General features: G+C 42.0%; 1 protein-coding gene across 1 annotated transcript in view; it reads left to right on the top strand.

The window, feature by feature from the left end:
- Nucleotides 1-24,282, top strand: part of GALNT2 (polypeptide N-acetylgalactosaminyltransferase 2) — a 150,091-nt gene that overhangs the window by 80,994 nt on the left and 44,815 nt on the right. Inside the window, exons 3-7 of the mRNA XM_065400847.1 lie at nucleotides 2,093-2,246; nucleotides 18,725-18,823; nucleotides 18,920-18,987; nucleotides 19,780-19,845; nucleotides 22,934-23,055. Of these exons, the coding sequence (XP_065256919.1) occupies nucleotides 2,093-2,246; nucleotides 18,725-18,823; nucleotides 18,920-18,987; nucleotides 19,780-19,845; nucleotides 22,934-23,055 (509 nt within the window). The remainder of the gene's footprint in view (nucleotides 1-2,092; nucleotides 2,247-18,724; nucleotides 18,824-18,919; nucleotides 18,988-19,779; nucleotides 19,846-22,933; nucleotides 23,056-24,282) is intronic.

Raw genomic sequence — 24,282 nt, 5'->3', positions numbered from 1 at the left:
CACTCTTAAGGTTGGGCTTTGACAGCTACAAAGTGTTCCCTCTGCTGCATTTTCACTAATTGGAAGCTGAAAATCTGTCTTTCTCCCCATAGTGCTGTAGTCTCTCCTCTGGCTCTCTTCACAGGTTGCTAAATAAATGTTTTTCGGTCTGTTACATTTTGGTCTCTCTGGTTCTGGCTTTTCTGCATGTTTTCTTCAGCCTCTTTTGGGAGGTGAATTCATTTGTAGGAGGTGTTCAATCTGAACTAATTGAATAGCTCTTAAACCTGTAATCCAAAATATAGGCATCTAGGTTCTTGCTCTGTGACTAGACTCTTAAAACATTTACTTCCGTGGCTCCTCTGCTTTTCACTAGTACTTGCTGTTCAGGTAAGCTGTCAGTATTTGAACTCCAAACACCACCACAGGCTTGGTCAGAGCTAACTTCATCAGCTCCTCCGGTGGCTCAAACCCTAGAGAATCTTAAATCTACTCAATGATTTTTCTTTTCAGTAAACAGTTTCCATTCTTGATGGATTTTTTGTGTCACACAATAATTTGGTATCAGTCTTATTTTCCAGCAGAAATTCCAAATGGAATTCTAGCTGGCTATATCTTCAATCAGTTGTGTAACAGACAGCCCTAACTCACTTTGCGCACACTCAAATTGGCAACAGTAAAGGTGTATTTGAAATGTCTGACCACTCTCTGGTTGCCCTAATGAATGCCTGTTGTTATAGTACATCCGTGAAGCAGAGCAGCAGGTTACATGTAAAGTATCCTAAAGTATACGCTTTACTTGCCTAAAAACTTTTGTTAGTATCCATGGGGTGCTCCAAGAGAATGACTCTCTCTGCTAATCTGCCACTTACTGGACTTGCCCAAAAATACCTCTGAAATGTCAGTTCCCTGTGTTGCATTTGAAAAACGCTCAGTGAAGCATAACTTCTCCTTGTGAACACGTTAGTTGTCAAACATACTGACCCCAAAAGAGAGTTGCTTTGTGTCATCATTTGTTTAGTGTCAGTAGTGTGCTTGGTGCTACACAGCAACTTCAGTATGATGCCTTGAAGAACACTTCTGCATTAAAATTGCATTTAGTTGTTAGGGGTAACACTATTTGTGCTCAAGTGGTTTTGAGTCATAAAGCGTAAATCCTGTACAGTTGCAATAGGTTGGCTATCAATAGCCATATAAGAAGGAATAATTTATTTAAAATGATGAAGAGTTAAGAACAGAGTTTCATTTTTTCTAGATGCAAACTTTCAAGCTTCTGGGGTATATCACAAGGTCAGTAATTTTATGAAAGGGTCCATCCTCTTAGAAGAAAACATTGTTTTACCTTAATTGCGTACTATAGTGTTAGAAGAAGCAGGCTTTGGATAAAGTATACATCCCCATAAGCATGCCAACTACTGTATTACCAGGGATCGCATAGCTATGTGCTCTTTTTAGTAAAGAGTTAACCTGCTCATGACAGAACCTAAAAGCTACAAAGTGTTCCAACTAGTTCATGTATTTCATATCAAAGTGGTCAAGTGTCCTAACTATTGGTAGCATATGTGTGTCTTACAAAATAACGTATAAAATTTACTTGTAACCAAGTTTATGAAGAACAGACCTTTAGAGCATGGAGATACAAATCATTACTTTTAAAGATGAGACTGGCTAAATTAAACCATAGTGGTTTGGTTTGGTTTAGTGAAGTTAATTGAAATCTAAACTGGAAAAATTAAATGTGTCTTGGGGTGTAAATCTGTGCTTGAATCATCAGCTGCCTGATGTGGAAATGTCCTTTGAAAGTGGAACATATGGTTCCCGAGGTTAAAACCTGTAACTGAGGAAAGCAGCGTGGTCTAGTGATTACAGTAGCAGCAGGACTAGGAGTCAGGATACTATTATTTCAGTTCCTACTGAAACTTTGCACTAGTCAATTGTGTGACTCAGAGCAAATAATTTTATGCAAATAACTTTGTGTTAAGGCTTCATTTATTTTAAAGCACTTTGATCTCGTAAAAGCGAAAACTTGATTTCAGACATTTGAAAACTAGAGCTTAACTAGAGCTTCAGATCTATGATGCAAATATTTAACTTTGGGTTTCTTCCTTTTCAGGAAAAGTTCGATGGCAAGATTTTGATCAAGACAGTTATGTTGGTGTTACTATGGTCCGATCTGGTCAGGACCCATACGCTCGTAATAAGTTCAATCAAGTAGAAAGTGACAAACTGCAAATGGACAGAAACATACCTGATACCAGGCATGATCAGTAAGTGCCTAACTCAGCAGTTGTTGAGTTAATCAGTTATTCTTAATTTACGGCTCTTGAGCTGCATATGGCTCTTCTGTACCCTGCACAGTTGTGTCTAAACTGCCACCAATGAGAATTTCCTGGCCCAAGCAGCTGGGCTGATGGTACGACTTGAGCTTTAGACATGATAAAAAATGCTTAAGCTTGCCTAAACTTTGTCTACTGTACAGTTTCTACTTTTCTTATCACCAGTTGAATTCACCAGTTGAACTGGTGGTGAATTACATGTCTTGTTTTTGCTAGTGTTGACAAAGACCTGGTGGCCATTTTGTAGTGTCTGCGTGTCTAGTATTTGCTATTACTGGATCCCAGGCAGAATAAGCAAAATGCCAAAAACTGTAGAACTTGTGTTGCAGGTTGCCTGTGGAGATTCAGGAAGAGTCATGAACTGCCTGAAGCTCAAATCCCATCCTGAGTAGCTGGGCTGTGCATCATGGAATTCCTTCAGGTCTGGGGGTTGATAGAATCCACATGTGTGTATACCCACTCCTGCTCTTCGAGCAGTACTCCATCCTCAGGCTGTGGTAGCTTCCACATTGCTTATGCCCCAAAATACATGGGGTGAATGTTCAGGGGATTCACAAAGCAGTGGGACAACTGGGTATCCGTACACAGGAATACAACGGGGCTCCATGACGCGCTGAGAGTCCACATCCTCTGGCCAGCCTTCCTGAATGCTGCCTGCCTGCACATGAGTTAGTATAAGGAAGAGGACACACTTGTTTGCCCCAAGAGGTGTGAACTACCTCAGTTTATATCAGTGGGGTGTTAACTCTGAAGTCTGTGGGTACGCATACGCTATGGGGACAATACTGGCATAGCTTCAGCACCCTAGCTATGCTGGCATAGCCCCATGGTGTGTAGACTCGCCAACAGCAATGGAAGGGGTTTTTCTGTCACTGTAGAAACATCACCTCCTAAAACGATGGTAGCTAGGTTGATGGAAGCAATTTTCTATCTATGTAGCTGCATGTACCCTGGGGGTTAGGTTGGTGTAGCTATGTCAGTTGGGTATGGATTTTTTTCATATCCTGGGCAGGGGAAAAAGTATGTGTCTGCTTTAGCTTTTTTGAGGGTTAAAACTATGCATTTGGAATGTCTACGAGACTTTGAGCATTTCCCTCTTGCCCACTTCAACCTTGTGTGAACCTTGAGCACTGGTGACAAGTAGGCTAAATCTTCTGACTTGTTACCCTCTGGATGACTTATCAAGGGTTGCATTATTCATGATACTACAAAACCCAATACTGTGTTATGTCTTACTGCAAAGTCACTGGATAAGGATGTGATTCTTCAGCTGTTAAAGATTAGCTAGTTACCTACTATTGTAGACAAATAAACCTTATTTTTAATAAGTATACATAGGAGTGGGAACTATGGGTGCAGGGAGTGCTGTAGCACCCCTAGGTTTTACGCGGAGCCGCTGGCCCCTCACCCAGGCCTCCACTCCCCAGCCCGGGGCTTGGGCCCCGGCCCTGTTCCCTGGCTGCTGGCCCCGTGCCCAGGGCTCCGCGCCGGGCCCCTGCTCCCGGCCTGTGGCCCCAAGCCCGGGATTCTGCTTCCCAGCCCGGGGTTCGGGTCTAGGCCGCAGGCCCTGTACCCCGGGCTCCAGTCCTGGCTGCCTGCCCACTTCCCGGCTGCTGACCCTGTACCCAGGGCCCCGCGCCTGCGGCTCTGGCCCTGCTCATTGGCCCTGTGTCTGGGGCCCCGCACCCAGCCCCCTGCTCCCGGGGTCCTGGTCGCTGGCCCCACTCACGGGGCTCCACTCCTGACCCCGCATGCAGGGTCTTGGCTGCGGGCCCGTGTCTGGGGCTCTGCTCCTGGCCCTGTGCCCACCCCCAGCCTTTCCCCCTTACCCCTGTTTGGGTTCTTCCTCCCCCATCCGGAGACACAGCACTGCTCCCGGCCCCTACTGTGGGAGTCGCGGAAGGAGTAAGGGAGCTAGATTTCAGCACCCCCACTATTAAAAGGGTTCCAGCACCACTGTATGTATATCAAAGTAGTGTGCGTAGACCTCCAAGTATAAGGCTGTAAATTACACTCAAAATTGAAAGTGGCTCCCAGGGTCCCTTGTCATTAACTTACTTCAGTGTTTGTGTTTACACTTAGTTTTATGGAAATATTATCTTAGTATAGTGCAGTGTTTCTCAAACTGGGGTCGCCGCTTGTGTAGGGAAAGCCCCTGGCGGGCCGGGCCGGTTTGTTTACCTGCCCCGTCCGCAGGTCTGGCAGATTGCGGCTCCCACTGGCCGCGGTTCGCCACTGCAGGCCAATGGGAGCTGCTGGAAGCGGCGGCCAGTAAGTCCCTCAGCCCGCGCCGCTTCCAGCAGCTCTCATTGACCTGGAGCGGCGAACTGTGGCTAGTGGGAGCCGCGATCGGCCAGACCTGCGGACGGGGCAGGTAAACAAACCGGCCCGGCCCGCCAGGGGCTTTCCCTACACAAGCGGCGACCGCAGTTTGAGAAACACTGGTATAGTGAAATGAAGCGTTGCTGTCTGAGATATTGATTTATCAGATGAACGCATTTGTGTGATCAAATCACAAGCTCAGGATTTGTCTTTTTGTTGTTGTTTCATGTTAGTATTAAATGTTAAGCTGAGCAGCATAAAATCATGCTATTGGTAGTGAATGGTATTCATGCACATGATGATGATGGAAAGAGAACTTTAGCATGAAGATTACTTTGTCTTCACTAGTGGTGTGGTGGTGTTTTTTTCCCCCCCTGGAGTTGAGTTCATAGGAAGAGGTTAAGTGAGTAACTAGTGAGTTATCATTACCAGCTGTCCTTGGTAATTTACAACATTCTGGGCATTAGCTGGCCTGGCATCTCAATGAGTGGCACATTATGACCCTAATTTAGCAACCACCTATAGCTTTATGCTCCCCTGGATGTCAAGAGAGAGTATTCTAAAAAATGAAAGAGCAGAAAAGGGGATTGATTTCTTTAAAGGGAGGAGTTAGCATTTAACACCGAATTCTAGAATGACAAATGAGTCAGATACTCAGCCTTTTTGAACAATTCCTTCTCCTCAGTCAGTGCTGTTAAATGGCCAGGAAAGAATGTTGGAGAACCCACACTGATGTCTGGGGCATCCCTAGAACACATTTAGTAAATGGAATAATGAAATCTATTAGGCTGATGGATTGAAAAGGCTAAACTTATAGGAGCCCAACCAAAACTGAAAAACAAGTCTTTTTTTTTTTTCCTCCCCTCGTTGAGGGCTGGGTGATAAGAAAGGATGGTTACAATTGTGAATTACTTTGACTTTTCCTTACTTCAGGCTGAACATAGTCTTATAAATATTTTAATGTTCTGTGGTTTCTTTCAGAATATGCCAAAAGAAATGTTTGGATCAGAGGGTGTCCTCAGCTGTTTGTGATCATAGATTATTAGAATGAATATATAAATTTGAGAATTAACTTACTTTGCACCCCTATAACTACAAAAAAATTAGGTTTATCCTTTTACTTTCTACAGCTATAGTTATATTGTGTGGCCTTAATTAAATTGTGTTCCATTTTCAGAATGCCTTTTGAGTTCACATGGCATAAATCATCTGTGTTTGGTTCAACTTTTTCTAATAAAGTCTGGTATAGTGGCCACCTATCCCAATACTTGAATTAGAGTTGTCTTTGAAAAAATGATGTTTATAATACATCTGTGCTTTCCACTAATAATATAGCTGTTTGGGGTAGCTGAGTAGTGTAATGGAATTGAGCTCCACCTATTAAAAAAGGAGGCAACAAAAAATAGTCCTTTCGGAGACTATTAGAAAGGCAGACTAATTGACGAGAACAGAAGTAGCTTTCTTGCAGTGTCTGGAACTTTGCCCTGCAAACTCTTGTAAGTCCATTAGCTTATAATAGAGATGACATGTGGTTGCTTTACAACTCTTGACCTGTTGATGGTCTTGTGACTTAAGGCTTGTCTACACTGGCAATTAACAGCGCTGCAACTTTCTTGCTCAGGGGTGTGAAAAAACACCCTCCCTGAGCGCAGCGAGTTGCAGCGTTGTAAAGTGCCAGTATAGACAGTGCACGTGTGCTGGGAGCTACGCCCCTCATTGAGGTGGGGTTTTTTTAGACCACTGGGAGAGCTCTCTCCCAGCACTGCATGGCGACCACACAAGGCACGTTAAAGCACTGCCGCAGCAACGCTTTAGCATTGCCAGTGTAGACTAGCCCTTGGGCTTGGTCTACACAGTGGAGTTGGATTGACATAGGCTGCCTTATGTCAACCTAGGAGCATGCACAAGAAGGGGCAAGTCGGGACATGCCCCCCCCAATAATTGGCAGAGCCACAGAACTCCTCCGGCCCCGGGGCTGTGGCGGGGGCACAAAACATGCCCCTCCAAAAGCAGTGAAATTTAAATTCTTTCGCACACCCCTATGTCAACCTAACTATGTACGTGTCTACACTACAATGTTGCTCCTGCCAATGTAAGTTGCCCACTACACCAACCTAATAACGCCACCTCCACAAGAGGGTAGTGCTTAGGTTGGTGTAGATAGGGAGGCACAGTGTCTGTGTAAACACTGCGTTATACTTAAATCATCTGTTGGCTGCCAGCCCTGCGTGGGGCTTACAGCCGGAGCCCACCCATCCCAGAGCTCAAAGCTGGAGCGGCCTGGTGATGGGGCTGACAGCTGGGAGCCCCGGGGCGGGGGGGCATATAGCTTGGGCTGTGGGCCCTGGGGTGGGGGTGCTGTCAGTGCCCCACAATGCCCCACACAGTTAAGTTTGTGGAGGTGCTCCTAGTGAGGACGTGCACCACCAACAGAGAGGGTGTAGTGTGGCCATGAGCTGCCGTAGCTGTATGTCGACCTTCGGCTATGTCTATGCTAGCACTTTTGTCGATTAAAATTTATGTCGCTCAGGGGTGTGAAAAAACTACCCCATTCTCTCCCCCGAGTGACATAAGTTACACCAACAGAAGTGCTGGTGTGGAAAGCACTGTGTCAGTGGGAGACGCTTTCCTGCCGACATACCTACGGCCGCTTGTTGAGGGTGGTTTAATTATGCTGATGGGAGAGCTCTCTCCTGTTGGCATAGAGCAGCTACACAGGAGATGGTACAGCAGAGCAGCTTCAGTGGCACAGCTGTGCCTCTGTAAAGTCTCTTATGTAGACATAGCCTAACTTAGGTCAACTTAATTTTGTAGTGTAGACAAGGCCTTACTCTTGGGTCTATTCATTTGTGTTCTGTTATCACCATAAAGAGCTCTTGAGTAGCTTAAAGAGTGTCTTGGCTTAGTACTAGTGGCTCTTCTCACTATCATCTCAGTTAGTTTGTTCCTACCCACACTCTTTGTTTTTTGGAATCCATCTTCTCTAGTGCTGACTGTAGACTACCATTTTGGTATTTAGGCATGCCACTTTCATCTCAGGGGGTAGCCGTGTTAGTCTGGATTTGTAAAAAGCATGCGTCTGACGAAGTGGGTATTCACCCACGAAAGCTTATGCTCCAATAAGTCTGTTAGTCTATAAGGTGCCACAGGACTCTTTGTTGCTTTTTACTTTCATCTCAGAATCTCATGCTGTTTCTGTACAATTGAGAACATTGGCAGAGTGCTAATACGATGGTTCTCAACTGGGGGTCTGCAAGCTGTTTGGGGGTCCGCAAGCCATAAGCCGCCCCGTGGGGCTAAAGCTGGGAGTCCCAAGGTACTCCCAGCACCCCATGGGGCAGGAACCGTGAACCCCCCCCCACCCGTCTGGCATCTGAAGCCCCAAGTCGTGGGTCTCCCCACGCCCTGCAGGGCTAAAGCCCTGACCCCCCCCCCGGTCCTGGAATTTGTATAGCATGTTGGGGGGGAGAACTCTCAAAGAAAAATGTTGAGTACCCCTGTGCTAATGGATCCACTTTTAGCACTTAACAGTCCCCAAATGGAAAAGTAAATGTCCCAGGACCTTGTGGTGATCAAATTCATTATGAGAGATTTGATGGTCCACACATCAAGTTTCAGCTTAACCCATTCATTTTATATTCCCATTGAACAAAAGGGAAACTGTGTAACCTTCATACACAATCCCAGTGCTATTTGGCAGTCTGCTCAGAAGCAGTCCTGAGAAAGGATAGGCCTGATATTAAACTCCAACTTCTCTCATCACATTTTCATTTCTTCACTGAAGATTTTTATTTAAATCTGTATTTATATTTTCATTGTTCTCATTAGGGTTGGAAAGACTTGTATACTTAGCCAAGAAATGGAACTGCCTCTATCTGTATTCTGCTGTAGCTGTAAGGAAATCTGAGAGTTTGGTGTCTTTGTTTAAAAAGGAGAAGGCACTCTCCATTACCTGACTTGCTTGTAAGTTCAGTGGAAAAGCACCCTAGTAGGGGTGTGAGATGTTTTAGACTGTGAGTGTAGAGATGGGCTCACTAACCAGAACAGGTAGATGTGTTCTGAACAACCACACTTCTCCAAGTTGCACATAAGAGCACCCAACTGTGGGCACTGCACTCCTTATCCAGTCCCCACAGGACCGCTTAACTGAAATCTGCATCTGAATGGAATAGAAGCCAGATGAAAATAAACCCACAACCTTTTTGGTTGTCATCCAAAGTGCTCCCTCTTCCTTCCCTACTCGCTTGCGTTGCCAAAAATACTGGAGACAGGAAGGGAATTAAAGGATTCATAGGTGGCCTGTGAACAGGTGGCTTTCCCACACTTCTCCAAAATACAGCCCACACACTGTAAAAGGCCAAAGCTTATCCCCTTCATGATGTTTGGCTTTATTTACAAAGAAACAAATAACTGTTTGCATTCGAGACCCCAACTGAAATCATAGTTCCATTGTGTTAAGTGCTTTACAGACACCTAGTAAGAGTCGTTCTCTGCCCCAATAACAAATTTCAGCCCAAGCCTTCTCCCCTTCTTTAATGCTGTTAGGTTTACTCCCTGAGTTCTATTGAGCCTGAGGCCTCTCAACCCATACTGTTGCGCCCACCAGTGAGCCGGAATACATCGGCAGTTCCCTGCAGCATACAAACACCTGCTGAGAGGGAGGGCCAAGAGAAGGACTGCCATGCTGGTACAGGAGCTAATGGACTCTTAATTCTTGAGTGAAGCCTAAAATCTGATGCCTCTGTCTGCATTTGGGGTGTCAAAGATCATGAAAAGCACAAGTAAGTTACTTTCTTCTCAGTACAACTAAGCACATCTCTTCAATAATACAATAAAGCCTTTTAAAAAAATCTGTGGCAGGAACATCTTGAAAGTAAAGTGAAATACAGAAGAAAGTTTGCATGTTAACAATTGATCTAATACACTTTCTATGTACCATAACTAAACAGCCTTGAGAAAAAGGGGCCCTCAAACTTACTGCCTTTTAAAGGAAGAAATAATCAACGAGAGCACTTCACACACACACCCCCCGGGTTGTGCATTAAATGGATTTTTAAAGGGGTGGTGTTTAATTTTAGACTTTAAAAACTGTTTATCAGGTGTTCAAAACACTGTATTTATTTATATCAAACACATTTGTTTGGACACCCTTTATTTTGTAGCTTTTATGTGTTTAAAAAAAAAAAGGAAGTATGAAGGTAAAGTTATTTCATTTCAGAATAAAAACTTGCAGACCACTTCCCTGATTTCTGAAGACTTTTTTGCTTTAACTACAGTGTAAGCAATGTTGTTGCAAGCTATTTAATCAAGATTAAAGCATTAGTCATTCACAATGTGGGTCTCTTCAATAACTTGAGGAAAACAAAGTGAAACAATCCACCTGGCTTAACTGTAGCTCTTGAATAAATATACTTAGTGCCAAAAGTATTATAATTAATGGAGTCAATCATAAGTAGGTTAGATAAATACAGAAATCAAGTAGTTAGGTTAGTTAAACATGGCAGTTATTTGAAGATGGGAGAAGCTAGGAGAGGCAGCAGAGAGGAGGATGGGGAAGGCATCACCTTTGTTTTCTTTAACAATTTGTAACTACAAATTGTATAGCAACCTGGAATTTCCTCATGCTTTTGATAGGCACGCTGATTAGAAGAAAGTCTTGTATATCTAATGTCAATCATTCTGGAAAGCAGGAAGAATTCAGTATTTGTTTCCCTTGCTGCCAGGAAAGTATTGAGGGCTTGTCTACACTTTCAGAAATGTAGCTGCATTAGTGCAGCTGTACCACTGTAGTGCTTCATGAAGACGCTACCTATGCTGACAGGAGAGTTCTCCCATCAGTGCAGGTACTCCACCTCCCTGAGAAGCAGTTGCTATGTCAACAGGAGAAGCCCTCCCATCGACATAGCACTGTCTACACTAGGAGTTAGGATGGTATAACTGCGTTGCTGAGGGGTGCAGATTTCCACATGCCAGAGCAATGCGGTTATAGCAACATAAATTTGTAGTGTAGACTAGGGCTCAGTAAAGCAGAGGAACTTGCCTACAGTGTATTGAGCAGTTGTAAAGAGATGGCCTTTTATTTGCCTTTTTGAGGTACACTTTAATGCGTGAGAAATCTAATCCTACGTCTGTTTCAACACTGCACTTTCATTTTAAAGCATAAAACCTGAGCCCCCATCTTGTTATTTCAATGAGCTTATTGGGTAATGGGTATCTTGGAGAGTTCCTCCTTTTTGTGTTGAATTGTGATGGCTGGTATCCTTTGGACTTGGCTAGAGTAGATGGAGTAACAAAGTATATCATACATCTGCAAAATGGAGATACCTTCCTTTGTGGAGTATTTTGAGATCTACTGATTGAAAAGCTCTATAGCACCTAGTTTTTGTTGAGGTGGATTGAAAGAGTTTCTCACGATGGTTTCCTGTGCTGTTGAACTCCATATGTTGACTGTATACAGGATGTATAGGTCTTTTTGATCACTTTCACTAAATCATCCTATAAGGACGGCCCTACTCTGGGGAGAGTTAGAAGGGTCCAGGGAACAGGAAGCCAACAAGGAAGCTGCTCCTGGGAAAGGGCTGCTTCTGTGTTGTGATTATCACATGGAGTTTGCATTAGAACAAAAATTGACAGTACCTCTATAAATTAGTTTTTTAGAGTAGTTCTCAAAATGGCATCCACTGACTCCTCTGTCCAGTTTCCATACTATGTCAAAGAGAGTGAGTCTTTTTGCTTTTAACTTGGGCAAAGATAATCACGGCACCAGCCTGGAAACAGAAAAGTGATTTGAAATATTTGAGAAAGAAAGAAATGCTTTTAAGATCTGACTTTGTGTCACAGAGCGTCATGTTGGCTCCAGCTAAATTGCAGGTGATTTGGGTGGAAGTAGTGTATTTTCTCTGAAAAGTTTCTAATTCTTTTCTTAAAAAAAAAAAAAAAAAAAAAAGGGAAAAATTCATGAGGATTTATCTCAAGCTTTACTTCCTAAATTTTTTTTTTTTAAATGGACTGCTTAAACTGCTTTTGAGTTAGGCTTGTAGATATATCAACTTCTATTTGACATTTATTTAAATAGCTAGGCATTTTACCAGCACAGAATTTTCATCTTTTCTTTAAATTCTGAGGGTGTTTAGAGGAATTAAAAAAGTTTCCAAAAGTTATTTTCTTTAGTCATAAAAGTGAAATTAGATTGGAGGTGGAGGGAGAGTTTAGACCAGGCGTGGGCAAACTTTTTGGCCCGAGGGCCACATTGGGGTTGCAAAACTGGATGGAGGGCCGGGTAGGGAAGGCCGTGCCTCCCCAAATAGCCTGGCCCCCGCCCCCATCTGCCCCCTCCCACTTCCCATCCCCTGACTGCCCCCCTTGCTCCTTGTCCCCCCCTTCCCGGGACCGCCTGCCCCAACCGCCCCCTGGGACCCAGTCCCCTGACTACCCCGATCCCATCCACACCCCCGCCCACTGACAGGCCCCCTGGGACCCCATGCCTATCCAACCCTCCCATTCCCCGTCCCCTGACCGCCCCCCACCCCTCCCCGAACTTCCGCCCCATTTAACTGCTCCCTGTCCCCTGACTGCCACCCCGTGGCCTCCCGCCCCTTATACAACCCCCCGGCCCTGGCCCACTTACCATGCCGAGCAGAGCTGCAGAGCAGCATGTCTGGTTGCTACGCCGGCCGGTGCCAGACACGCTGCCGCTCTGCTCGGCAGGAGCGCGCAGCTCCGCCGCCCAGAGCACTGCCCGTGCGGTGGTGTGGCTCTGCGGGGGAGGGTGGGCAGCGGGGAAGGGGCTGGGGGCTAGCCTCCCCGGGCAGGACGGTCCCGCTGGCTGGATGTGGCCCGCGGGCCGTAGTTTGCCCACCTCTGGTTTAGACAGATAGGAGCAGCCTGGGACAAATGGAAGGCAACACTGAGAGGATCTGTGTTTTTTTTTTTTTTTTTTTAAACTATCCCCGTGATATCAGGTGTGCTCATACAATGGTAGGCTTTGATGGCCCCTCACAGTGGCAGTAACTGTGTTAATATCATGGTGGATGCCTCTGTACAGTCGAAGTTACTGTGGTAACAATGCTGAGCACTAACATCACAGTAACTTCCATGACAGATGCAGCTCCTAAAATTTCAGCCCTTAGCTTCAATTTTAACAACGTTTTAAAAGCTTAAAAAAATTTCTTTGCCCTGCCACGCTTCTGATGGCATCCTTTTTAGTAGTCTTTGAAGTGACTTGACATTTTTAATTTATAGCACTTGACTGTGCCCAAATAGGTTTATAAAGAATTGATTATCCAGCACAGCTCTAGTATTAGTTAAAGATGTTGGAAAATTGGCTGTTGATCAGATTTTTTTTTTTAGGGAAGTCCAACCAAAAAAAAAAGGCTTTTTACAAAATTCTTGACAGAGGAGTGGCAGGATGTGCATCTTGAACACAACTGCAGTATCATCCTATTTTGCAAACATTGTTTGTGGTTCCATGGCTAAGGCTGAGTTGAGTTTTGCACTTAAAGCAGGAATTCAAACACTTTATGCATGAAGAGTAGAATATCATTCCCAAAATTACAGTACTTTTTGAATATAGAATGAGAAATATAAATAGGTCACATTTAAAATATACAATAGGCAAATTCTTTCAGATCATTATGCAGTAGTTCAAATTTGGAGCCTTGGATTCTCCCTCAAAATAGCAGTGAGTTTATTCCCAAGCTTACCTTTTTCAAGGCAAGAAGCTTCTCTGCGTCAAGTAACTTTGACATTTCATAAGATGGATTCTGCTTCAAATTTCCTCATTTGCAAAAGTGCAACAACTAAATTAAGTTAAATGTTAAATTTTCAAATCCTACTACATGTTATTGAATGTTAACTTAATGATTCACTGGCAAATAGAACAGACTCAAGATCATTAAAGTGAAATACGTTTATACGAGTTAAAGAAGAGCAGGTTAATGCTGTTTTTTGGGAATACTAGTTGTAGTGTTAGGATATCTAATCCGTTTGAGTTGCTCTGGGCCAAAAAATAAAATGCATGACAGATTTAATTTTCAGCATACGGAACCTTTAAGGGACCATGTTGTGAGCCTGTACTGGTACGACCATTCACAGTGTTTAGGGCAGTGGTACTCAATTTTTGTAATGCTTGGGTCCTGCTGGCAACCGGCTGAGAGCCAGAGAGTTGTGTGTAATTTGCATATAAATGTACATAGGATTTTAATAATAGAACCGCATTACCCTCCCCCCGCCCCCATTGTCAAACACATGTAAAAATTATGCACTTACCGTATATACTCGATCATAAGCTGGTTGGTTTATAAGCCGACCCCTCCCCCCCCCCAAAGATGGATAAGTAAAAATGGAAAATTTTTATAACCCGTTCATAAGCCGACCCTATAATTCAAGGGTCAGAAAACTTTGGCTCCCAGGCCATCAGGATAAGCCGCTGGGGGAGCGAGATGATTTGTTTACCTCAAGTGTCCGCAGGCACGGAGGTAAACCTAAGTAAACAAAGTGTCCCGGCACCCCAGCTGCTTACCCTGATGGGCCGGGACAGCAACTGGTGGGGAAATTTTTTGGGGGGAGAAGCAGGGAGTCAGGGGAGTAACCCCTGTGACCCCCCCACATGACCCCGCCCCTAGCCTGGGACCCCCACACTCTCCCCATCCCATCCCTTCCCACCTTATCTGGGGAGGGCCAGGGGAGGATGTCTCTGACCTGGCTGGAGCTGCTCCGGCAGGCTGGGCGACGCGGCCGCAGCCTGCTCCGGCGGGCCAGACCGGGTGGTGCGGCCGCAGCATGTTCCTTGCTCCCTCTGTTGGGGGGAGGGGCTGTGTCCCACCTGTCCATCTCTATGCCCGTTTATAAGCCGACCCCCTTCTCTGGTGCTTCCCTTTTTTTGCTAAAAAAAATTTGGCTTATGAATGAGTATATACGGTAAATTGGTAGCCTGGCTTTCAGAAATGCCGTGCATTTGGAACTGCCAATGGAAGTCCCAGTTTCATTGAGGAACAATTGGACTTTTTGAACTGCGCTGGTGCTATAGACAATACTAATGTGCCCATTCTGGGCTTACCCCATTAAGTCAATAGCTTCATAGAGAAGGCTGCAACTTCCTGATGATCCGAGCCTTGGTGTATCACTGTGGCTTGATCCTGCATGCATGTTTAGATGGGGTGAAAACTCGCGTTATAAGATTTCAGTAATGCTCCACTTTTCTGCTGTGAACAAAGAGGCATGGTATTCTCACCCCACAATGGACATTAATGTGGTATCCAACGTCACTGTCACTTTACAGACCATGAACGCCAATAGATTCTGAGTCACGAAGCCAAACTTGGCTCTGCAAATCTTGATAGACAACAGTTCAATTAGAGCATGTCTACAGCTGGGAGCAAGTCTCCCAGCCTGGGCAGACAGACTTGTGCTAACAGGACTTGAGCCTAGTGCACACTAAAAATAGCAATGGACGTTGCTGTACCAGTGAAGGCTTGGGGTAGCTACCTGACTTGGACCCACCCAAATTTCTGGATTTGAGCTCAGGTGGCCTGCCCGCGCCATTGCGGGTGCAGCATCATCCAGGCTGCTATTTTTATTGTCCTGCCTCAAGCCCCTCCAATGCGAATCTGTCTGCCTGGCTGGAAGGCTCATTCCCAGCGGCAGTGTAGACCTTCAAGGCTTGACGGGCATAGCCTTGACGTGTAATCACAACTGTTCTGTGAATATTTGTGTACCACTGCAAACGTGTGTGTGTGTGTGTGTGTGTGTGTCATGCTATCGGTGTGCTAGGGATTTGGAGTTGTTAACACTAAAATTATGTAGTGTAGATGGGGCCTTTTCTAGGTGGGAAAGGCGGAAGCTTTCACAGCTCTAGCCACTGCTGCTTGCTTCTCCATTCCATAAATATTTATAACTTGCCGAGTTTTATGTGCATATCATTGACTCTCATGTCCTCAGATGTGGAGAATGCTTTTATGCAGGCAGATTATCTTTTTAAAAAAAATTGAGGTAGGAATCTCTTTTTTTTCTTAAAAGTGGATTTGATTGTATATTCTAAGCAATGTTTTGTCTGATGTGCTGAGCTTGCTATTAGTTGATGGTGCAGCTAATCATGACTACCCACACTGCATATTTCTGTGTGCTTTAGAACAGTGGTTCTCAACCGGGGTATGCAGAGGTCTTCTGGGGGTACATCAACTCATCTAGATATTTGCCTAGTTTTACGAGAAGCTACATAAAAAGCTCTAGCCAAGTCAATACAAAGTAAAATATCATACTGACCATGAGTTGTTTATACTGCTCTATATACTATACACTGAAATGTAAGTACAATATTTATATTCCAATTGATTTATTTCATAATTATATGGTAAAAATGAGAAAGTAAGCAATTTTTTCAGTAATAGAGTGTTTGTGACCCTTTTGTATTTGTATGTCTGATTGTGTAAGCAAGTAGTTTAAGTGAGGTGAAACTTGGGATAAGCAAGATTAATCACACTCCTGAAAGGGGTACAGTAGTCTGGAAAGGTTGAGAACCACTACTTTAAAACACTCAGCTTTTAATATTAATTAAAAGGACATCAAAGGAAATGAAGTCACTAAAACAGACTAGTGTGCATCATTCTAGGTGGACAAGGATCATTTTTTTAATTCCCCAGGCCTTTTGTGATACATACCATAGGATCTCTTCTAAAGTGAGGCTTTCTCCTGCTCTGTTCCCTTTGGAAGGGAACAAACACACAATAATTGATAGTATTTTTCAAATGTATTGCCAATGAGATTTTTAAGCAGCTTAATTTCTTATAGGTCCTGTGGGGGATTAAGTATTTTGGGATTTGGTCTTTTCTAGATTAAACTCTGAGCCCATTAGAGTTGATGAAAAGTTAGTTGTTAGATGGACTACCCTATCATTATCACTGTTTAGAAGGATTATATTGTGTGTTTATTTGCATGAATATCATTTCACAGCTACTCTTGTTTTTCAAATTCTGAATTTTAGAATCCTAAAATATGGATTTTTAGACTTACATAGAAGATCATATTTGTGAGCAAGACCAGTACAGTGCCAGCCACCTAGGAGACCTGTACATGGAATTGGATGTTGAAAGTGGGGGACTGAGCATGAAATTGAGCACCAGTCCCAAACAATCAGAATGCAGCCCTTTAAACACTCTAATTTTTAAGAGGTTTATTTAGCTATTTATATTTAGATTTATATAACATGTACTTATCCAAGTTCTAAGTATTATAAAGAGCTTTTTAAAACACCATTGCACTGAAGTCAAATATAGCAAAAGAGGACCTTTGAGGAATGAATATTTTCACCCTTAAATTCTGATATTGGAATTGGGCATTAGAGAAAATCAGATTTCCCAGAACCGAGGAACTTAAAGATTTGTAATGTATTACAGTTCAAGGACAGGATCAGACCCAGTTCTACCCAGATCATCAGTAGTATTTTCTAATTATGTTTTAAAGGTATTGGTCTATCCCTTTTTAAATGTAATTGCCACTTAATCTTATATTCATCAGGGATTGCAATGCTAGTAGTACAAAATGAACTGCTCAACTGAAAAGTGCCTCATCATCTTTGCAAGGGAACAAACACTTTAAAAGCAAATGGAAGACTTGGTCAGATAAAACTTTAATTTTGTTTTTCAGTTACTTATTGGGTTAAAATATTTTATGGGAAAGTGTGTCCTCTTTTATTTATTTCCTGGAAATAGTATTGAATTTTTATCTAGCCCTAACTAGTGTGTGTGTGCGCGCGCACACACATTTTATATATATATATAATATGATGATTGAAGAGCAGCATTAAGTAAGGACATTTTATTGAAAAGTAACATTTTAGCTCCTTAACTAATATATACACATACTAATATATACATTTTAGCCCCTTAACTAATATATATATTAGTATGTGTATATATTAGTTATGGGGCTAAAATGTTACTTTTCAATAAAATGTCCCTACTTAATGCTGCTCTTCAATCAAGTTGTTGCCACAAGCAGTAGTCTGAAATGCCAATTTTAATTACCAGCTTTTTAAAAAAAATACAACTCACAACTTGAATAAAATTGTGTATGCATACAGCAACTTCACAAGAAGGTTTCAAAGCAGTTTCTTGCTGTGCTTAAGCAATATTGCCATTTGAGAATTGAGTACTACATCAATTTGCCCCATCTTTTATTTATTTATTTATTTATTCAGTACTTTATTGTTGCATTCAATCACTCGCTGGGAAAGTAGGCTCACCTTCAGGACCATCATTATTTCTGCCTTTTCTTTCTCTTCTTTCCCTATCTTCTGTTTTCCCTTCTCCCAGTGGATTTCACTTTCAGCACCTTTCCCATATCATCTGCTAAAGTGATGAGGCAACAAAACAGTTAAATGTCAGAATGTTTGCATGCTGGCCAAATTCAGGCAACAGCTGAAACCTCTCCAGTGACAAAAGAGCTCCAACTTGTTCTGCCATCTGCTTGCTCTGCCTTGCTTGTCACTGGTGCACAGTGTACATAGCAGCCCTTGCATGTCAATTCATAGTTTTTACCAAACATTGATCGTAATAGCACATACGTACATCTACACTTGTCAGATACATGCTATGCATCCCTGAAAACTCTAGATATATTTGTGTGCATTTTGACAGAGAAAGGTGAACACTTGAAACCTGTTGTTTAAGTAACTGTAAAAATCACATGCTTTCAAATGGTTCCTCAATAAATTAGTCTGAAATACAAAGTACTGTATAAATACTTTTAATAAAGGGTTATCTGTGGGCTCATAGCAAATCAAATTTAAGCCCTTTTGTCACTGGTTGGAGAGGCTTACCTAGTCCTTGAATATGGCCAGCACATAGCTGTTATAATTTTGTGAACTATAAACAAAGTACTTTGCTTAGAGCAGTTACCAGAATTATCAGAAAGAGGAAATTACTTTATTCTAATGTTACTCACGAGAGCCAAGTATTTCAATCTTCTGAAGAATATTTAAGGTAGATGTATGGTAGGACATACATTAATTTTATTGGTAACAGCTTCATAATGGAGTTCTTTGCATTGTGAGTACTATGAGTTTAAATTACAGGGTTTTTTGTCTTTAGGTGTCAACGGAAACAATGGCGGATAGACCTGCCAGCCACTAGTGTAGTGATCACCTTCCACAACGAGGCCAGATCTGCTTTACTTCGAACTGTTGTCAGGTATACAGAGAGAGATCCTGTTGCCCTGCAAGTCACTCTCATAACTGTAATATGGAAGGTGAACCCTAATTAGTTATCTGACTTCTCTTTTTTCAGTGTGCTTAAAAAAAGCCCATCACATCTTATCAAAGAAATCATACTGGTGGATGACTACAGCAATGATCGTAAGTACTATCGTGGGACCTGTGCCTTCAATATCCTTACTCATGTGACTTGGAGTTTGGAGTTTCAGGTTCCATATTTGATTTTAGTTCTGTCAGAATTATTGTCATTGCCATTTAACTATGAAGAAACATGCAGTATGTAGTTTTTAATCACATCTTGCTGGGTGCAGCCCAAACAGAAGAAAGAGCTTGCCATAGTATTAACGTTTTTATTATAAACTTCTGATATTTGTACCAGCCATTTGATATCACTGCTTTACAAGGGGGCTGACACCTTGAACAATGAAATTAGGCCAGTAAGTATAAATTCTGATTACAAATCAGCATCTACTTCATTTCACTGGTGAGTTCACATATATTAGCAGGATACTGCGAAGTTTGGGTTATAGACACTGCAGAGACATAATGCCTTTTAAAAAAATGTTTAAAGAGAAATCAGTTATTTTTATTAATATATCTTGTAAAAGCCTATTTCTGCAAAACGTGCCTAAAATAAAGTTGGCAGGATACCTTTAATTTACAGGAACATGCATTTTGTAGCACATTAGAAGTTCATCACATCAGAAATATTGGAAAACTTAAGGCAAGCTTAGTTTTTCAGTTGAATAAAAACCTATTTGTGACAAGACGAGAGATTCATTTTACCTTTTTATTAATTTACAAGTATGTTAAAATGTAAATATTTTGAAACTTGCATTTTTTGCTTTTCATTGGTGAAACAGCTAATTTTATGATTTCTTTTAATGATTATGTCAAATTGCATGTCATTTATTTAATTCATGTCTCATCTAGCTGAGGATGGTGCTCTGTTGGGGAAAATTGAGAAAGTGCGGGTTCTTCGAAATGATCGTCGAGAAGGTGCGTTTTGTAAAATTACTTTGGGGAGGGGAAAATGCCTTGGATTTTAGGCCTGTAGTTACTTTTTGTTAACAGTGAACTTGAAATATATTTTTTAAATATGTGCTATGTATTCTGTTTCTCTTTGTGCAAAAAAGTATACGTGGAGTAGTAATGCAACAAATAAAAAGTAATGTTTAGGTGTGTAAATAAGGTACTTTTCCAATCTGATTCAGGCACTTTCCTCTGTCTCGCTCTTTCTTCCCCTTGACATTGCACACTAGTCTCTCGCTTCACAGCATAGGAGCCCTTCAGACAGCAGCTTTTTAAATATGGGGTTTAAAACCTTAGAGACATGGGAGACTGTCTTATAGCTGTTTGTTGATGTAACTTTGTGAGGTTGACAGCTACTGTAGCTGAGAGTGAACTATCAGACATGTCCTTATTCACTTTTATAAATATTTGCCTACGAGGCTGCCAGTCTTGCCTCTGGGGCAGCTAGAATTATTGGATGTTTAAGTAATTATAAGAGATTGTCCAAAACCAGGAATTGACGCATTTGAAACCTCTTGACATTGTATAATTAAAGGTATATTTTGCACAAGAATTTCCACTCTGCTGGGTGTACAGTGCTTGAATATATTGTTTGGACTTTGCTTGTAAGCAATACTTTGTCAGAAAAAAAAAAAAGCACTGATGACTTAAAACACTGACTGGGGTCTATTGAGTAAGAGGATGTCATTTTTCAGATCATAACTGCATTTAAAGTAAAAAAGAACAAGATAATTGTCACTGGAAAACTGATTTAAAGTAGAGATCTTAGTGTGTTTTTAATTCTTCACAGTACTGTAGAACTGTAGAGAGGGTGAGCTAAATTCTTTTTGGTTCATACATCTAGAGAGCAGGATTGCACAAGTGTAATCGAAGACATAATTTGACTGACACATCTTTTACTAATGATGCATGTCCCAGAAAAAACAATTTATGAACAATTAACGGGAGTGGATTCATTTTGCATGGTGTTTTAGAGAGTAGATATGATTCTTGCCCTGAAGAACAAGCAGTCTGTTTTTATTAAGATTTTATTTTTTTCCCTAAATGTACAACTATATACAAGTTTACAAAGAGCCATATAAACAAAAAACAATGTATTGAAAACATTTTAACATTTTGTTATCAAAAGCATGTGTTACTATTATGTACAAAACAAATATAGAAAGTAAATAAGTATAGTACTAAATTGATACCTTATTGATCTGAACATTAAAACTTAAGAGGAGCAAAAATAAGAGAAATGAAGTGTAACATAAGAAATTAGAAAAGCAGAACGTGAAGATGGACAAAGGAAAAAGGTAGGAAAATGAGGGGATGAGTTAAAACAAAAAGGAGTCAGAGCAAGCAAATTGGAAAGCCTGATATTTTTCAGGCATAGTGCAAGAGAGTAGAGAAGACATCCTGGGAGTGGAAGTTAATGCAAGCAAAATCCAAAGGTTGTATTTTGGGAAAAGGGACTTGAAAGAGAAGAATGAAGGTGGTTGGTGCCCCAGTGGGATGTTCTACATGGAGGGCGCAATTATTTAAAAACAAGCAAACAAACAAAAAGTATGTAGGTGAGAGTGGGAAGGAGACAAAGGAAGCAACAAGGTGTGAAGGTGGTCAGAGCACAGAGGGCGAGGTGGGGAAAATGAGATGAAATGTAAGCAGGGTAGAGACTTAAAAGTGAGGATGAGGTGATTAAACTTCATGTAGAAAGACATCGTGAAAGAGACTTCAGGACTTCATTAGCTGCTGAATGTCAGACTGAAGGAAGGGAAAGATGAGTTGGGAATGCCTGAGAGGGAAAAGGTTGCAGTAGTCCATATGACAAAGTTATGCTTTTGAATGAAGCTTTTGGCAGTGGGGATGGAGAGGAAGGGTGGATTTTAGAACATTTGTAGATGGAGAAGCAACAAGATTTGATGGGAACTGGAGTATAAATAGAAAAGGAAAGATATAATCCCAGGGTTGTGATCTTGAACAACAGTGAAAACAATGGATTGTGAACAGTGATGAAGACGTGGTAAGTCAGGGAGTTCAGTATTTACTATGTTTAATTTAAGTAAGAGGTGAGACATTGATTGAGAGATGAGACAGATGGGGAGAAGTTGGGGGCAGAGAGGTAGATCTGAGTTGTCTGCATAGACGTGGTAAGAGACCATAGGAACAGAGGAGATCACTCAGTTAGCAATGGTAGAGGAGAGGATAAAAAGGAGGGAACCAAGGGTAAATCTCCCAGGGACTTACTCTGGGGAAAGGGGAGAAGTGTGTTCACCAAAAGTTCTTTTGGAGTGGTCAGCCAAGTAGGAGAACCACCAGAGAAGACCGTCACAGAAGCCCAAGGAATAGAGGATTGGAAATGGAGAAGGCGCTTAAACATGGAATAAAAAGTCCTAGTTTTGTGAGAACAGTTTTGATGCAGTTGAGAGGGTCAGATGCCAGACTAGAAGCAATCCAAGAGGGAGGAGCAGAAAGTGTGCTCAAGGAGGCTTGAGGTAAAAGGGAAGGGGAGAGTTTTGGCAATGGTGTCCCCTTTTGCAAATCTGCCACTGCCTGTGACAGGAACCACTACAGCAAGTTCTTGGGAAAGTTAGGGCTTGTCTAAGCATGCAAGTTATACCACTTAACTATACCAGTATAGTTGAAAGCAGTACAACTTCCTGGTGTGGATGGAGTTATGCAGGTGTGAAGATACTTATACCAGTATAGTTATTGCTGTAAGGAAAGGGGAATTAAGATATACTGTCAAAGCACCATGTATACCAGTATTACTGTGTCTGCACTAGAGGTTGCACTAGTATGACTATTTTGGTAGAAAATCACACCTAATTAAAATAATTAAGTACAAAAACTGTAGACCAGCCTTCAACAGATTGGAAATTTGTCACTTTTGGTCATTTTATCCTCTCATCATTTCACTAAATCTACACTAACAGCTGGTTTTATAGCTGGGCTTGTTAACAGGCTGACTGCATTGGAGTACTAATTACATTTTAGAGCACTTAGTTATTGTCTCTTTACTGTTGATATTCCTCCTCCTGTGGTGACTTATTTAGATTTTTTTTCCCCTCAGGCTTGATGCGCTCCCGTGTCAGAGGGGCAGATGCAGCACAGGCTAAAGTACTGACATTCCTGGACAGTCACTGTGAATGCAATGAGCACTGGCTGGAACCTCTTCTGGAGAGAGTTGCTGAGGTTAGTTTAAGGTGTATGCTTACCTGGTTATAAAATGATTTATACTGCATTAATTTTATGCATATATAAAAAGATTGTTTTCTCTTTGAAGTGAGAGGAAAGATGACATGAGTGTTCACTGATGAAAGCCCACTTCTTGGTCATTTAATCTAAACAGTAGAGCTTAATCTGTAAATACTCTTTTTATAATTTTTCTAAGCAATTCAAACATGCTTCTTGGTTCCTCAATGACTTTTCTTTGTAACCTTTTTTTTAAGAAACTGTAAAGCTAGATATAATTCTCATCACGCCAGTGTAACTCCATTTATGTGAATATTTATTCCTGTTTGATGGTGTTGAGAGGATATTCAGATTGGTAATGGGAAAAAGTTGGGCTAACTAATTTGTGTCTGTGGAAAGCTGTTGGTAAGATTGGTTAAGAGTCCACACGTACTCTCTCTCCATGTGTTAACCATATTTTTTTACTTGTTTCTTGGTAAGCAAGCAACATCTTTAATTTCTCAAAATTCTGTATAAGTAGCAGCTGGTCCAAGCATTGCCCCAGGAAGCGTTGAAGAAAACTGCAAAAAGCAAATTGCCTACCTTTCACCCCCTCCCCCCTTCTCATTAAAATGCCCTTTTAATTTACCTGTTGTAATGATGCTGCCTTTGGTGGAACACTTCTGAGAGTATCAGTTCAGGACAAATTGCTTAGAGCAGGGCAGTTACAGCCCAAGGCTGGGGTTTCTCCACTTCTAAGCACACCAAACCAGCCAGCCAGAAAGGACTTTGGTTTTACCCCACTGGCTAACCATAAGTCATACAAGCAATTCCCTTAGACACTCCTGTTTCCCAGTATCACCACCAGTGCCACTCGTTATGGGGGATGAATGGTTATGAAAACCAATATCCCAGTAAAAGAGAAAAGGTTCTCCCGATCCCAAAGGACCCCCAGACCCAGGTCAATATACAAATTAGATCTTACCCACAAATCACGCTGTTGCCAATCCTTTAGAATATAAAATCTAAACGTTTATTCATAAAGGAAAAAGATGGAGATGAGAGCTAAAATTGTTTAAATGGAATGCCATACAGTAATGGCAAAGTTCTTGGTTCAGGCTTGTAGCAGTGATGGAATAAACTGCAGGTTCAAATCAAGCCTCTGGAGTACATCCACAACTGGGATGGGTCATTCAGTCCTTTGTTCAGAGCTTCAGTTTGTAGCAAAGTTCCTCCAGAGGTCAGATG

Source organism: Emys orbicularis, chromosome 3, assembly GCF_028017835.1.
Source record: "Emys orbicularis isolate rEmyOrb1 chromosome 3, rEmyOrb1.hap1, whole genome shotgun sequence".
In the NCBI taxonomy this organism is placed as follows: Eukaryota; Metazoa; Chordata; order Testudines; family Emydidae; genus Emys; species Emys orbicularis.
Note: the sequence above shows the minus strand (reverse complement) of the source record. Positions and strands in the feature narration are given on the sequence as shown.